The sequence below is a fragment of the Bufo bufo genome, chromosome 4 (genome assembly GCF_905171765.1).
Source record: "Bufo bufo chromosome 4, aBufBuf1.1, whole genome shotgun sequence".
In the NCBI taxonomy this organism is placed as follows: Eukaryota; Metazoa; Chordata; class Amphibia; order Anura; family Bufonidae; genus Bufo; species Bufo bufo.
In genome coordinates this window covers 480,782,403-480,799,443 of record NC_053392.1, presented here as the reverse complement: position 1 = coordinate 480,799,443, position 17,041 = coordinate 480,782,403, and the positions used below count along the sequence as shown (strand labels likewise).

General features: G+C 42.2%; 1 protein-coding gene across 1 annotated transcript in view; it reads right to left on the bottom strand.

The window, feature by feature from the left end:
- Positions 1-6,287: 6,287 nt before the first annotated feature.
- Positions 6,288-17,041, bottom strand: part of LOC120997321 (visual pigment-like receptor peropsin) — a 35,247-nt gene continuing 24,493 nt past the window's right edge. The window contains exons 4-6 of the mRNA XM_040427359.1: positions 9,572-9,676; positions 8,535-8,758; positions 6,288-6,740 (exon numbers count right to left, since the gene is read on the bottom strand). Of these exons, the coding sequence (XP_040283293.1) occupies positions 6,288-6,740; positions 8,535-8,758; positions 9,572-9,676 (782 nt within the window). The remainder of the gene's footprint in view (positions 6,741-8,534; positions 8,759-9,571; positions 9,677-17,041) is intronic.

Sequence of the window (17,041 nt, the reverse complement as noted above, 5' to 3'; positions counted from 1 at the left end):
GCAGAGTGACGTGCAGTGCTACGTGACTCCAGCTTATATAGAGGCTGGGTCACATGCTGCACTTGGCCAATCACAGCCATTAGTAGGCATGGCTGTGATGGCTTCTAAGGGCACACAAGTTAAACGCTTGTTGATTGGCTGCTCTGCAGCCTTTCAAAAAGCGCCTTAAAATAGCCAAACACCGAACCCGAACTTTTACTGAAATGTTTGGGTTCGGGTCCGTGGTCCAAAAATCCTAAAGTTCGCTACGAACCCGAACTTTACAGTTCAGGTTCGCTCAACCCTACTTACTAACCATTTCAGTTCTTGGAAAGTAATCTTTGAGAAGTATACATTAGGCATTTATTAAGCATTTATTACATTTATTCAGTGTTTCATCAGTAATCTTTTTGTGAGCCAAATCTAGGTGTGAGTCAAAAACCATAAGAAAGGCTGATGTGCTTCATCTGAAAAGCATAGCTTTTTAAAAACACATTTTTTATAGTGTACAATTTTTTGACCGTGTACTTTTATCCTGTGTCTGGATTTTTTCTCTTTTGGATTCTTACACGTAGCCGGCTCCAGGCAACGTCCGTGCATCTGAAAATCGGAGATAGGTGAGCGCTGCAAAAGTCTTTCTTTTTACTGTGATTATACATTTTTTATAGTGTATGATGTTTTTTTGCGCTTGAAATAAAGATTTGGAGTTTTTAACCACAAGTGCCTGAACATTTGTCCAGGATTCACAGCATAAGTGGTGGATTGAACAGACACAGCCAAGCCTGGGTTCCTCTAGAGCAGTGTGGAGATCCAAGAGGTGTGGTACTGCTGTAAAAGGGTGAGCGAATACAAGTTTTTTTATTCTTTTTTTTTTTACTTTACCTGTGAGTCCAAAACACAGAACAACGTGAATCTATCGCTTATACCTTATCTCTGAGTAGTCTACACTCCAGGTTTTGGCTCACAATCACTAAAGGAAACCACTGTTAAAACACCGACCACACACTGACTGTAAGAAAGTGGCCTTAGAGGTATTTCCCCTTAATACAAAAATATAAATAAAAAAGAGTACCATAAGACTAGTGTTGATCGAGCATGCTAGTCTGAACACCAGTTCGGCTCGAGCATCTTGATGCTTGGCACATGGCGGTATTCGGCCGAATACCGCATGTGCTCGAGCGCAATGCTCAAGACTCCTCCCCGCAGGTTTGTTGCCTGCTACGCAGCCAATAAACGTGCAGGTAAGTGCTGCCCTTCACTGTAATGCCATAGCCATATTGGTTACTGGCATTACATTGATTGGCTGGCCGGAACATGTCATTGGGTGCTATATAGCACCCGATGACACGTGTTCGGCTCAGTGTTAGTCAGAGAGAGCTGTGCTGAAGAAGGGAAAGATAGTGTAGGGAGTGAAATATTTTTGGGGGAAGTTTAAAAACTTGTCAGAGACCCAAAAGTCCTTTTAAGGACTATTGTTGTGTGTGGCAGTAGCAATATATATTTTTAGCGCAACCTGCGCTAAATTGCTAAAACTTTACAGACCCAAGATTCCTCTTAAGGACTGTTGTATGTGGCAGCAATATAAATTTTTAGCGCATCCTGAGCTAAATAGCGTGCAATAGTTAGACCGCTGCAGACAGCGACATTATCTACGTTGTGTAACGTGTGCGAATCCCCAAAATATCTGTAACATCCAGTGTACTTTTTCCCTAGACGTGTCCGCTGTGGACAGTGACATTACCTGGGGTACATCTCCTGTGTAACATTTCCACATCCAAAATACCTGTGACATTCCCTGTAATTACATATTAGCCGCTGCTGACCTCCGCAATAGGCCGCTGCAGACAGCGACAGTATCTGCGCTACATCTCCTGTGTAATGTGTGCGCATCTCAAAAATATCTGTGACATCCATTGTACTTTTTCTGTAGATGGTGTCCGCTGCGGACAGTGACATTAGCTGCGCTACATCTCCTGTGTAACGATTCCACATCCAAAGTACCTGTGACATTCCCTGTAATTTTATATTGGCCGCTGCTGACATCAGCGACATTATCTGCGGTATATCTCCTGTGACATTTCCACATCCCAAATACCCTTTTAAATTTTTTTGTGCCTGCTGCCAGAGCACAAGAAGTACACACATCCACGATACCTAGCTTCATGTCCCAGTTTGCAGGGCGGCGCAGGACACCACTCTCGAAGTCACACCAGTGTGACCAGGTGGTCGGTTGGATTGCAGCAGATAATGCTTCGGTTAAGCACCACCCTCTCTTCCACAAAGTCCAGTCTCAGTAGCCAAGAGTCTGGTCAACAGAATCCTCACCCTGATCCTCCTTCCTCCCACCATGGAGAGTCTTGGCAAACAAGTGATCCCACACTCGAATATTCAGAGGAGCTATTTTCAGCGCCATACCTTCATTTGGGCCTCTCGACAAGCCCGCTTGAAGAGGGACATGATATCTTGTGCCCTGATTCCCAAACTCTTGAGCATCCACAGTCACAAGAAGATGACGGTGGGGAACGGCAATTAGTGTTTCACGTGGTGGATGATGATGATGAGACACAGTTGCCAATAAGTCAATGGCAATTAGTGCCTTAAGAGGTTGATGATGAGTATGAGACACAGTTGTCAATAACTAAGGTTGTTGTTAGGTCAACAAGTCAGGAGGATGAGCAGAGTGAAGAAGTGAAAGAGGAGGTGGTGGACGATGAAGCTACTGACCTCACGTGGGAAGGTGGCAAACCGAGGGAGGACAGCAGTACAGGGATCCGCAGCACCGCAACAGACTGGAAGAGGCAGTGGGGTGGCAAAAGGGATAAGGCGGGCCACACCAAACAGGCCCACAACTGTTCCCCAGAGCACACCCTTGCGGAAATCTCCCTTGCCAAGGGGTAAATGTTCCGCACTCTGGCGCTTTTTTGAGAAAAGTGCGGACGACAAAACAATTGTAATTTGCATCCTGTGCCATACAAAAAATGAGCAGGGGCGTGAACACTAGCAACCACCAGCATGATCCGCCACATGGCATCAAAGCACCATAATAGTTGGGCCGAACGCCTGGGTCCACAATCTGTGTCTGCGGGTCACACCACTGCCTCCTCTTCCCCTGTATTACGTGCTGGTCAATCTCCTGTCGAAGGCGCAGGCCCGGATGCCTACCGCCCTGCACTTGGAACTTCGCAAGCACCATCAGCGACCACATCCACTTTCGTGTCCCAGCGCAGCATACAAATGGCCTTACCCCAGGCATTTGAATGCAAGCGTAAATACCCAGCAACCCACTCTCAGGCCATAGCACTAAATGCGCAGCTTTCCAAATTACTGGCCCTGGAAATGTTGCCATTTATGCTTGTGGACACTTAGGCCTTTCGCAGGCTCATGTCGGCGGCCGTCCCGCGTTACGCAGTCCACAGCCGCCACTATTTTTCGAGGTGTGCCGTGCCTGCCTTACACCAACATGTGTCCCGTAACATCACCCGTGCCTTGACCAACGCAGTTACCGGGAAGGTCCACTTAACCACTGACACATGGACAAGTGGTTTAGGCCAGGGACGCTACATTTCCATGACCGCACACTGGGTGAACGTTGTGGAGGCCTGGAGCGAGTCATACCCTGGGATGGCACAGGTGCTACCGATGCCAAGCATTGCGGACCCCAATTCCATCAGGGTTTCCGCCACCACCTATGTTAGGGGCTCCAACCCCCACTTCTCCTCCTCCACTTCCACCTCAGAATTATCCTCTTGTAGCACCAGTCAGGCATCAGTCGGTAGCTGGAAGCAGTGTAGCACTGCAGTGAGGAAGCGTCAATAGGCCGTGCTTAAGCTGATCTGCTTAGGTGACAAACAGCACACCGCCACAGAGCTGTGGCAGGGGATAAGAGACCAGACAGAGCTGTGGCTCTCGCCACTCAACCTAGAACCAGGCATGGTTGTGTCTGATAATGGCCGTAACTTGGTAGCAGCTTTGGTGCTTGGCAAGCTCACACACATCCCATGCCTAGCCCACGTCTTCAACTTAGTGGTTCAGCGGTTTCTCAAAACTGATAACGCTGGCATCAGAGTACATAGTTCCTTGGGGCAACCGAGTAGGGGAGACAAGGGGAACACACAGCAGTTCCAACAGAGGCAGGGAACCACTCTCCAAAGCCTGGGACAGTTTCATGACACCCAGCCAGCACCCTCACCCTGATGTGCGGCCTAGTGTCACAAGGAGGGAAACATTTTGGAAGATGGTAAAGGAGTACGTAGTAGACCGTGTCAGCATCCTCAATGATCCCTCTGTGCATCCGCCTGTCAACTTAAAATGCTGAATAAAAATGAACAAGGCCTGGATTGCCCCTGAATGTTTTTTTGTATAATGTACCGAATACACTGTATTCCCATGCACCCCTTCCACTGCAAAAAAGGGTGTATGGTTCAATCTTCCTTTTCTCTTCCTCCTCCTCTTCCATCATATCAACATGCTTATCGCTCCTAATGTTGTAGAGGGTCAGCTCATCTGCAGGCCCTCGCATATAATGTTTTAGAGGGTCAGCTCACCAGCAGGCCCTCATTTACAATCTTTTAGAGGGCCAGCTCACCAGCAGGCCCTCACCTACAATCTTTTAAAGCTCCAGCTCACCAGCAGGCCCTCACCTACAATCTTTTAAAGGGTCAGCTCACCTGCAGGCCCTTGCATAAAATGTTTTTGAGGGTCAGCTCACCAACAGGCCCTCGTCCATAATTTTTTCAATAGTCAGCTCAGCAGCAGGCACTCACCCCTAATGTTTTAGATGGTCAGCTCAGCAGCAGACCCTCACCCGTAATGTTTTAGAGAGTCACCAGCAGGCCATCAATCATAATTTTTTAAGGGTGTATGATTCCCTCCTTTATGTGTAATAAAGGGTGTATTGGAGTGCCGATTCTTTGTAATTTATGGAAGCCCTTTCACTTGTGTATAGGCTTTATGAGTGTAGGAGTCCCACTACCTGAACAATTGTACCACAATGTGAATGAGGTATTACATTATGTGATGTATAGGTTGTATCGGAGTGCCTCTCCCTTGTAATTTTTGGCAGCACTTGCACTTTATATACAAGTAAACATACAGGAAATAATTTTTCCTAACAATTTTTTCTCTAAAATCTATTTTATCTTCGGTTTTGTGTGTCTTATTGTCAGTCTGTAAAAGTGGCGTACTTCTCGGACAACATCGTTCCCAGCAGCGACCAGGAAGTCCAAGATGCATCCAGACATCCTCCCCATGCTGTTCCGGAACCATTTCGGTGGTGTTTCCATTAATTTTTGACCTTTTCTTATGAACCAGACACCCACCCCTCTTCAGAGCAGGGGGTGCCTGGTTTAATGCTCAGGTTCTCCCATTGACTTCCATTGTGCTCGGGTACTCGGTAGAGCACCTGAGCATGCTGTGTTCGACCCAAGCACCCGAGCACTTTTGTGCTCGATCAACACTACATAAGACTTGACCTAATGTTATTGCTCTATATGGCATATGATCAGACATGATATAGGCTCAGTGATTAACACTGTTGCCTTGTAGATCTGGGGTCCTGGGTTAAAATTTGATCAAGGGCAATTTCTACTGGGAGTTTGCGTGTTTTTCCCATGGATTTCCTTCAGTTTTCTTCCACCTTCCAAGAAACTGTGATTCTAAGCCACAATGGGGGTTGGGATGTGAGTGAAGACCTTATCTATACAGTGCTGTGGAATATGTTGGCGCTATATAAATGAAAAAAATTAAATTCAACAGTTTGAAAAAAGTTGAATAACAGTAGCTTATTGATTGTAAGATCTTTAAAAGGGGGATTGTGGACTTGAATGGCCACTGTTTCTGGAGAAACACAAACCTTTATTTCTAATCCCTTATAACCCCTTGAAATCCAGATACTGATCTCAATATTCTGTTGGGCTCTATCTTTCTTTTCTTTCCCTTTGCCCTGTATTTGGATTTGCATTTCAGTTTCATTTAGGAGAATGATTTGGGTTTAGAATGCAATGTTAAAAAGATTTCCAGAATTGGTGAGCTAAAAATTATTTATTGCCCTTTAAAGTCAAAACTAGTTCAATCGTAATGAAGAGATATTTTTTCTCTTTGTGCATATTACTATGTGATTCATTTGGTTTATGAAGGCAAGCATATTGATCCCCATAAGGCAGGTTTGTATTAATTGCCTATTTGAAGATAACATATGAAATGTAGCTCAATAATAAAGGATAACATAAGATACACCCAAACAGCAAGCAATTATTTATAGCTTAAGAAAAGTGTTAAATCTTATGAAAACTATTAAATCTTTCAACAATTCATAATCGATCACATTGATAACTAGGGTTTTCAGGTGTTATAGTTAGATGACAGTTGTAGACATCTTTCAATTCAAGTGGAGGGCTATTGCTAGGGCTTCCCACCCCAGAGTCATGACTTGGTGCGACTTGTCCTTCTGGATGTTCAAGGCATTTCTCATGCCTCAATTGTTGAACAGGTTCCTGTTTGTGCTTTAGACGTTTGAAACGTTTCAGTCGGACTGGGTCCTTGCCACTCTTCTGAGTGCATGGAAGCAAGATGCTTAGATCCTTTCTGAACTTGGAGCTCATCCCAAAGTAGATGAGGGGATTATAAAAACTGGCAGATTTTGCAAAGAGGCTTGCCAATATGCTAGTAAGACTAGGCACATAATATCCACTTGAGGACCACATAGATATAACAGCATATGGAGACCAAGCAATTATGAAGGCTGTACAAATCACAATTGACACCTGTAAATAGAAAGAAAATCTATAGTTTACTCTGTCAAAATATCTAGTAAATGCTATAGAACTCTGCTACATTGTATAATATGGTCATTAGGTGGTGCAGAGTGTCCATTGATGGGGCAGACCTATTGCCTCTATGCATTACATAAGAAGGCCATTGATTTCCCTAGGAATTGTATAATGCTTAATTTCCCTAGTGGTGGCACTGCAGGGAAATTTATATGGTCACTGTACTTTCAACAAACTTTACATAAATCAGCAGTACAGGTTAACATATGAAACTTTGTAATATATCTTATCAGAGAAGAAACCTTCCTCTCTCAATAGACTTCTATAGACACCATGCAATTGTATCCTTCAGTGAGATGACAGTCTGTCTTGAATGTTAGGGCAGATTCTGCAGAAAATGTTAACTTAGGAGTAGAGTTGAGCGAACCCGAACTGTAAAGTGCGAGTTTGGGTACCCCGACCTGAACCCAGACTTTTTCACTGAAGTTAGGGTTCGGTGTTCAGGTGATTTTATTATTTTCCGTTATAACATGGTTAAAACTGAAAATAATAGCATTCTTAAAACAGAATGCTAAATAAAATGTCTATTGAGGGGTTAAAAAAAAACTAAAAACTCACCTCATCCACTTGATCGCGCAGCCGGTATCTTTTTTTCTTCAGGACCTGCAAAAGGACCTACGGTGACTTCACCACGTGTTTTAAGAATGCTATTATTTTCCGTTCTAACCATGTTATAACGGAAAATAATAAAGTGAAGTTTGGGTCCCCATTGGGAACCCGAACTTTGACCTAAAGTTCGGCCGAACCGGGCAAACCCAAACTTCCACGTGTTCGCTCAACCCTATTCAGAAGGAGGGAAGGGAATAAAGAGACATTTATATTTGATAAAATAAAAATTGCAAAGTTTCTTATGCGCACCTGCACTACTGAGGTATGTATAGTTTGTTGACATGCTACTGGTTCCTAAAACCTGTTCCCAATGATTGGGAAGATGAATGTTGAGTGTCAGGCTATGCAGCTGCAATTACAGTGGGAAATTATGTCCAGAAAAAATACATTGGAAAATCATAAAGTGGAAATAAAAATATAAATAAAAAAAGAAACATAAGTAGTGGTCCATATAAAAACTGCCACTAACTGTATAATTGTTGCAGTGCTAGTTTGGAATTTTGGAAAAAACTGCTAGAAATTAACCCCTTCACTCCCACCACCATACATGTACGGCGGAAGTGTGGGGTTTAAAGTTAGCTCACAAGTTTTAAACAGCAGGCACGTTCTACTTTTAAAAGTTTAGAAAATTGAAAAAAAAAAGACTTTTTTGTGTAAAAATAAAAAAAATACTAAATTAAAATGACATAAAAATAAAGCCCACATATTACCATAAAAAGGCACAAAAATTGTTTAAATAACTGAGTGGAAAAAAATTGTTTTTCAGAGATGCATTTACTGAAAAAACAGAAAATGCATCTTGTCAGGAAGTGGAGTAAATATTTTGAACTTGTAAACAACATCTAATTAAATTAAAATTACATATATTATTAGTTAGGAGTTCTTATTCATATAGACTGTAATATATTGTATAATATTATTGAGGAAATAATTCTGTGTGAAAATGCTAAATGTTTTTGTAAATTTTGTTAAGCAGCATTGTTCCCTCCAGGTGAAATACTGATGAAAATGAGCCTTGCTGGGAAAATTAGTATTGAAAGTGATAATATCTCTCTTTTCAGCATTTTTTTATCTAGACTCTTGGCTGAAATGGAATATTTTATAAATTAGGAAACATACCCTAGTTACATCTCTTTCCACCATCCTTTGTCTTTCTGATAAATTCCCTTCCGTAGTTAAAGCGCGGCTTGATTTAACAGTGTTAATTATGGAAATATAGCAGAAAACCATAACCAACACAGGTAAGAAGAAGGAGCATATAAAAATGGACACAATATAGGATTTAAAAATTGTGGAAAAACTGGCTTTGGACCAGTCAATTTCACAAGTTCCATACATCCGATCTAGAAAAAGAAGAAAATGTGCAATTAATAATGTAACCAATATAGACATAGTACAATTTATATTATGGTGATGACAGGCTACTGTAGATCTGTACATAACCAAATTTATGACCCTAGTGCAATTGTGGGATAGCCTCTCCTGGCTATCCCAAGACTGTAAAGTAATAAATATTTTGTATTATTACAAATCTAGTAGACTTCATGTATAATGTTCAATGGTCATGGCCATAATTGTACAAGAAGGTCCTCCAACATGTGTCTAAAGACATTTTGGTGCATATGTAGGTTTTTATAGATGAGACTCCTTAAATTTCCATGACTGAACAACAACATTGGGGAACGTGTAAAAATTGCTTTGGAAGCTCAAATTTCTACTAGGATTTGGAAGATTTCCATGCCAATGTTCTGGGTGGTTTATACACTATCAACCTGATGCTGAACATTTTGGCCATGATTCAAAATCGGTTCCTCACTTACTATGTGTCATTCCAAATACAATTTTCCTATGTAGCGGAAGGGTTTTTGGACCTCTCAGGTTACAGGGCCTGAGCTAATTTGTTTTGTCATACAACAGGGAATATAAGTTTTGCTAATTTATAAAGCTCATGATGAGAAGTCATTTTTTGCTAAAACATGTCTCAAGGTTGTTCAAGATATATCTGGAGTAGTACATTGATCATAGTTATTTAGCAAGAGGACACAGTGTTCTTTGTTATATGTAAGGGCTGAACATCACATTTTTAGATTCTGTCAGAAAAATTCTGACCCAATATAATTTGTAATGTTTAGTAAACCTGCTGGTAGGCAACTTACCCCTATAGCTTCCCCAACCTAGTAAAGGAGCCACTGACCAGAACAAGGCTGCAATCCAGATCAGCACCAATGATATTGTAATGCTGCCAAAGCTAATGCAGTTTGCTGTGGAATATAATATATGTATGATTAGTATGTATGTGGTAAATTTTAATGCAATTCAGCATACAATTTCAGTCATACTTTGGGTGAAATGGATATTCAAAATAATTTACACTCATTTACAGTCATGTGAAAAAATTAGGACACCCTTTGAAAGCATGTGGTTTTTTGTAACATTTTTAATAAATGGTTATTTCATCTCCGTTTCAACAATACAGAGAGATTAAAGTAATCCAACTAAACAAAGAAAACTGAAGAAAAGTCTTTTCAAGATCTTCTGTAAATGTCATTCTACAAAAATGCCTATTCTAACTGAGGAAAAAGATAGGACACCCTCACATGTATTCCCTCTTAAATTGGCTCAGATCTCACACAGGTATATCACACCAGGTGCACATAATTAGTAGATCGTTACTCTGCATGTTGAATGAGGCTTGCCCTATTTAAACCTCAGACATTTAGTTTGGTGTGCTCCTGACTGTTGAAGTGAGAGTGAGCACCATGGTGAGAGCAAAAGAGCTGTCAGAGGACTTCAGAAAAAAGATTGTAGCAGCCTATGAGTCTGGGAAGGGATTTAAAAAGATCTCAAAAGATTTTGAAATCAGCCATTCCACTGTCCGGAAGATAGTCTACAAGTGGAGGGCTTTCAAAACAACTGCCAACATGCCCAGGACTGGTCGCCCCAGCAAGTTCACCCCAAGAGCAGACCGCAAGATGCTAAAAGAGGTATCCAAAAACCCTAAAGTGTCATCTCGAGAACTACAGCAGGCTCTGGCTACTGTTGATGTAGAAGTACATGCCTCTACAATCAGAAAGAGACTGTACAAGTTTAACTTGCATGGGAGGTGTGCAAGGAGGAAACCTTTGCTTTCCAAGAGAAACATCGAGGCCAGACTGACATTTGCCAGCGATAAAGTTGACAAAGACCAGGACTTCTGGAATAATGTTCTTTGGACAGATGAGTCCAAAATTGAATTATTTGGACACAACAGCAGAGGACATGTTTGGCGTAAACCAAACACAGCATTCCAAGAAAAGAACCTCATACCAACTGTGAAGTATGGAGGTGGAAGTGTCATGGTTTGGGGCTGCTTTGCTGCAGCAGGACCTGGTCAGCTCACCATCATAGAATCCACGATGAATTCTACTGTGTATCAGAAGGTGCTTGAAGAACATGTGAGACCATCAGTTAGAAAATTAAAGCTGAAGCGGAACTGGACCATGCAACATGACAATGACCCAAAACATACTAGTAAATCAACCAAAGATTGGCTGAAAAAGAAGAAATGGAGAGTCCTGGAATGGCCAAGTCAAAGTCCAGATTTGAATCCCATTGAGATGCTGTGGGGTGACTTGAAAAGGGCTGTACGTGCAAGAAACCCCTCAAACATCTCACAGCTGAAAAAGTTCTGCATTGAGGAGTGGGGTAAAATTTCCTCAGACCGATGTCGAAGACTGGTAGATGGCTACAAGAACCGTCTCACTGCAGTTATTTCAGCCAAAGGAGGTAACACTCGCTATTAGGGGCAAGGGTGTCCTATCTTTTTCCTCAGTTAGAATAGGCATTTTTGTAGAATGACATTTACAGAAGATCTTGAAAAGACTTTTCTTCAGTTTTCTTTGTTTAGTCGGATTACTTTAATCTCTCTGTATTGTTGAAACGGAGATGAAATAACCATTTATTAAAAATGTTACAAAAAACCACATGCTTTCAAAGGGTGTCCTAATTTTTTCACAAGACTGTAGGTCAATTTCTAAAGGGTGAAAAACGAGAAAGGCTTGGCACGGGTAACATATTTATGTAGCATTCCTGTTCTAGTTTGCCCCAGCAATGACCCTGACTGCTCATCTTTCCATTCTTTACAAGTATAATAACCAGAAGCAGTGTTCAGGGTCATCAAGGTAATGAGTTCCTTGATGTCATGACTAGTGAGTAATCTATGGCTCTTCTAGAGATAAGTAGAGAATTGCAGTGGAAAATTCTGAACTGAGAAATAACTTAAAATTGTAAGCCAACAGCTATTTTGTCCAAACTGGCCAAGTATGCTTGCTTATTTCAATTCGGAGAGGGGAACAAGCCACTGTCAGACACCTTTAGCAGCAGCTTAGCTGCCATAGGACCAAAGGATTAAGCATGTTGATCTGCTGGGGAACGATCAGAAGGTCCAACTCCTCACCGATCATTAGATCATAGGCAGAACCCACTGAAACCAGTAGCTTCAGCCTGAGACACAGGAACAAAGGGTTAAGCATGTTGATCATGTTTGGAATACTTGTAAGGTCCTTACCCATCATTGGATCCAGTAGGTTCAGTCTGATCCAATCATTTCACTCCTAATGTTCCCTCTCCCCTCTGACAACATGAGACTGCACCATCCCCATCTAATTTTTACTGTTTTGGGTGACTGTTGAGGTTTCTTAACATTTACAGAGAGCCTGCAGGTAGGGAACTGTAAACTACAGGCTTACATTTTCTTTTACAAATTATTAAATGTCAATGTAATTTTTACATGTATTCTGTCATAACGTCTATATTCTTTATTTATGTTATAGATATGAGATACCGTTTTGCAGAAAAAATGAAATACTTCAATATCTTTGCGAGTGATCATCCTAGATTTGACTTTTAGAATATATCCGCACAGGGTTAGCCTTAGGTGTTCAGGTGCCCTGTGCGAGCTAACTTGTGGCGCTCCCCTATATTTAAAAGAGAGGCCCTTTTAAGTATAGGTACAAAAGAAATGCAAGATTCGCAGCAGCAGTGTACAGATAATATGAATTTCCTAAATGTAGTACGCCAACATTTGCGCCAAATAAAGAATAGATAAACAAAATACCAAATAACATAGGGCTGCACTAGATACCACCTAGCGATCAAATGAATAATACATAAAACCCTGTACTGCAGGTATAGATCAACCCCTTCATCAATCCCCAGGCTGCACTCCTTCAACAACCCTTTGTACCCCTTAATCAGACCCCTTCTCCCCTTAATCATACCCTGTCGCCTTTACCAAGTCCCCTGCCCTTCTTAATCATACCCAGTGTCACCCTTACCCAGCCCCTGCCCCCTCAATTAGACCCTGCCCCCCTTAATCATACCCAGTGTCACCCATAGCCAGTCCCCTGCCCCCCTTAATCATACCCTGTCACCTTTACCCAGTCCTCTGCCCCTATCATACCCAGTGTCACCCTTATCCAGTCCCCTGCCCCCTTAATCATACCCAGTGTCTGTCACCCTTATCCAGTCCCCTGCCCCCTTAATCATACCCAGTGTCACCCATAGCCAGTCTCCTGCCCCCTTTAATCATACCCTGTCACCTTTGCCCAGTCCCCTGCCCCCCTTAATCATACCCAGTGTCACCCATAGCCAGTCCACTGCCCCCCTTAATCATACCCTGTCACCTTTACCCAGTCCCCTGCCCTTCTTAATCATACCCAGTGTCACCCTTACCCAGTCCCCTGCCCCCTCAATTAGACCCTACCCCCCTTAATCATACGCAGTGTCACCCATAGCCAGTCCCCTGCCCCTTAATCATACCCAGTGTCAACCAAAGCCAGTCCCCTGCCCCTTAATCATACCCAGTGTCACCCTTATCCAGTCCCCTGCCCCCTTAATCATACCCAGTGTCTGTCACCCTTATCCAGTCCCCTGCCCCCCTTAATCATACCCTGTCACCTTTACCAAGTCCCCTGTCCTTCTTAATCATACCCAGTGTCACCCTTACCCAGTCCCCTGTCCCCTGAATTAGACCCTGCCCCCCTTAATCATACCCAGTGTCACCCATAGCCAGTCCCCTGCCCCCTTAATCATACCCTGTCACCTTTACCCAGTCCTCTGCCCTTCTTAATCATACCCAGTGTCACCCTTACCCAGTCCCCTGCCCCCTCAATTAGACCCTACCCCCCTTAATCATACGCAGTGTCACCCATAGCCAGTCCCCTGCCCCTTAATCATACCCAGTGTCAACCAAAGCCAGTCCCCTGCCCCTTAATCATACCCAGTGTCACCCTTATCCAGTCCCCTGCCCCTTAATCATACCCAGTGTCTGTCACCCTTATCCAGTCCCCTGCCCCCCTTAACCACCTCAGCCCCCAGTGCTTAAACACCCTGAAAGACCAGGCCACTTTTTACACTTCTGACCTACACTACTTTCACCGTTTATTGCTCGGTCATGCAACTTACCACCCAAATGAATTTTACCTCCTTTTCTTCTCACTAATAGAGCTTTCATTTGGTGGTATTTCATTGCTGCTGACATTTTTACTTTTTTTGTTATTAATCGAAATTTAACGATTTTTTTGCAAAAAAATGACATTTTTTCACTTTCAGTTGTCAAATTTTGCAGAAAAAACGAGATCCATATATAAATTTTGCTCTAAATTTATTGTTCTACATGTCTTTGATAAAAAAAAAATGTTTGGGTAAAAAAAAAAATGGTTTGGGTAAAAGTTATAGCGTTTACAAACTATGGTACAAAAATGTGAATTTCCGCTTTTTGAAGCAGCTCTGACTTTCTGAGCACCTGTCATGTTTCCTGAGGTTCTACAATGACCAGACAGTACAAACACCCCACAAATGACCCCATTTCGGAAAGTACACACCCTAAGGTATTCGCTGATGGGCATAGTGAGTTCATAGAACTTTTTATTTTTTGTCACAAGTTAGCGGAAAATTATGATTTTTTTTTTTGATTTTTTTTTTCATACAAAGTCTCATATTCCACTAACTTGTGACAAAAAATAAAAACTTCCATGAACTCACTATGCCCATCAGCGAATACCTTGGGGTCTCTTCTTTCCAAAATGGGGTAACTTGTGGGGTAGTTATACTGCCCTGGCATTCTAGGGGCCCAAATGTGTGGTAAGGAGTTTGAAATCAAATTCTGTAAAAAATGACCTGTGAAATCCGAAAGGTGCTCTTTGGAATATGGGCCCCTTTGCCCACCTAGGCTGCAAAAAAGTGTCACACATCTGGTATCTCCGTACTCAGGAGAAGGTGGGTAATGTGTTTTGGGGTGTCATTTTACATATACCCATGCTGGGTGAGAGAAATATCTTGGCAAAAGACAACTTTTCCCATTTTTTTATACAAAGTTGGCATTTGACCAAGATATTTATCTCACCCAGCATGGGTATATGTAAAAAGACACCCCAAAACACATTCCTCAACTTCTCCTGAGTACGGAGATACCAGATGTGTGACACTTTTTTGCAGCCTAGGTGGGCAAAGGGGTCCATATTCCAAAGAGCACCTTTCGGATTTCACAGGTCATTTTTTACAGAATTTGATTTCAAACTCCTTACCACACATTTGGGCCCCTAGAATGCCAGGGCAGTATAACTACCCCACAAGTGACCCCATTTTGGAAAGAAGACACCCCAAGGTATTCCGTGAGGGGCATGGCGAGTTCCTAGAATTTTTTATTTTTTGTCACAAGTTAGTGGAAAATGATGATTTATTTTTTTGATTTTTTTTTTTCATACAAAGTCTCATATTCCACTAACTTGTGACAAAAAATAAAACCTTCCATGAACTCATTATGCCCATCAGCGAATACCTTGGGGTCTCTTCTTTCCAAAATGGGGTCACTTGTGGGGTAGTTATACTGCGCTGGCATTCTAGGGGCCCAAATGTGTGGTAAGGAGTTTGAAATCAAATTCTGTAAAAAATGACCTGTGAAATCTGAAAGGTGCTCTTTGGAATATGGGCCCCTTTGCCCACCTAGGCTGCAAAAAAGTGTCACACATCTGGTATCTCCGTACTCAGGAGAAGGTGGGTAATGTGTTTTGGGGTGTCATTTTACATATACCCATGCTGGGTGAGAGAAATATCTTGGCAAAAGACAACTTTTCCCATTTTTTTATACAAAGTTGGCATTTGACCAAGATATTTATCTCACCCAGCATGGGTATATGTAAAAAGACACCCCAAAACACATTCCTCAACTTCTCCTGAGTACGGAGATACCAGATGTGTGACACTTTTTTGCAGCCTAGGTGGGCAAAGGGGCCCATATTCCAAAGAGCACCTTTCGGATTTCACAGGTCATTTTTTACAGAATTTGATTTCAAACTCCTTACCACACATTTGGGCCCCTAGAATGCCAGGGCAGTGTAACTACCCCACAAGTGACCCCATTTTGGAAAGAAGAGACCCCAAGGTATTCGCTGATGGGCATAGTGAGTTCATGGAAGTTTTTATTTTTTGTCACAAGTTAGTGGAATATGAGACTTTGTATGAAGAAAAAAATCAAAAAAAAAAATCATCATTTTCCACTAACTTGTGACAAAAAATAAAAAATTCTAGGAACTCGCCATGCCCCTCACGGAATACCTTGGGGTGTCTTCTTTCCAAAATGGGGTCACTTGTGGGGTAGTTATACTGCCCTGGCATTCTAGGGGCCCAAATGTGTGGTAAGGAGTTTGAAATCAAATTCTGTAAAAAATGACCAGTGAAATCCGAAAAGTGCTCTTTGGAATATGGGCCCCTTTGCCCACCTAGGCTGCAAAAAAGTGTCACACATCTGGTATCTCCGTACTCAGGAGAAGTTGAGGAATGTGTTTTGGGGTGTCTTTTTACATATACCCATGCTGGGTGAGATAAATATCTTGGTCAAATGCCAACTTTGTATAAAAAAATGGGAAAAGTTGTCTTTTGCCAAGATATTTCTCTCACCCAGCATGGGTATATGTAAAATGACACCCCAAAACACATTCCCCACCTTCTCCTGAGTACGGAGATACCAGATGTGTGACACTTTTTTGCAGCCTAGGTGGGCAAAGGGGCCCATATTCCAAAGAGCACCTTTCGGATTTCACAGGTCATTTTTTACAGAATTTGATTTCAAACTCCTTACCACACATTTGGGCCCCTAGAATGCCAGGGCAGTATAACTACCCCACAAGTGACCCCATTTTGGAAAGAAGAGACCCCAAGGTATTCGCTGATTGGCATAGTGAGTTCATGGAAGTTTTTATTTTTTGTCACAAGTTAGTGGAATATGAGACTTTGTATGAAAAAAATAAATAAAAAAAAAATCATCATTTTCCACTAACTTGTGACAAAAAATAAAAAATTCTAGGAACTTGCCATGCCCCTCACGGAATACCTTGGGGTGTCTTCTTTCCAAAATGGGGTCACTTGTGGGGTAGTTATACTGCCCTGGCATTTTCCAGGGGCCTAATGTGTGGTAAGTAGGTAAATGACCTGTGAAATCCGAAAGGTGCTCTTTGGAATGTGGGCCCCTTTGCCCACCTAGGCTGCAAAAAAGTGTCACACATCTGGTATCTCCGTACTCAGGAGAAGGTGGGAAATGTGTTTTGGGGTGTCATTTTACATATACCCATGCTGGGTGAGAGAAATAT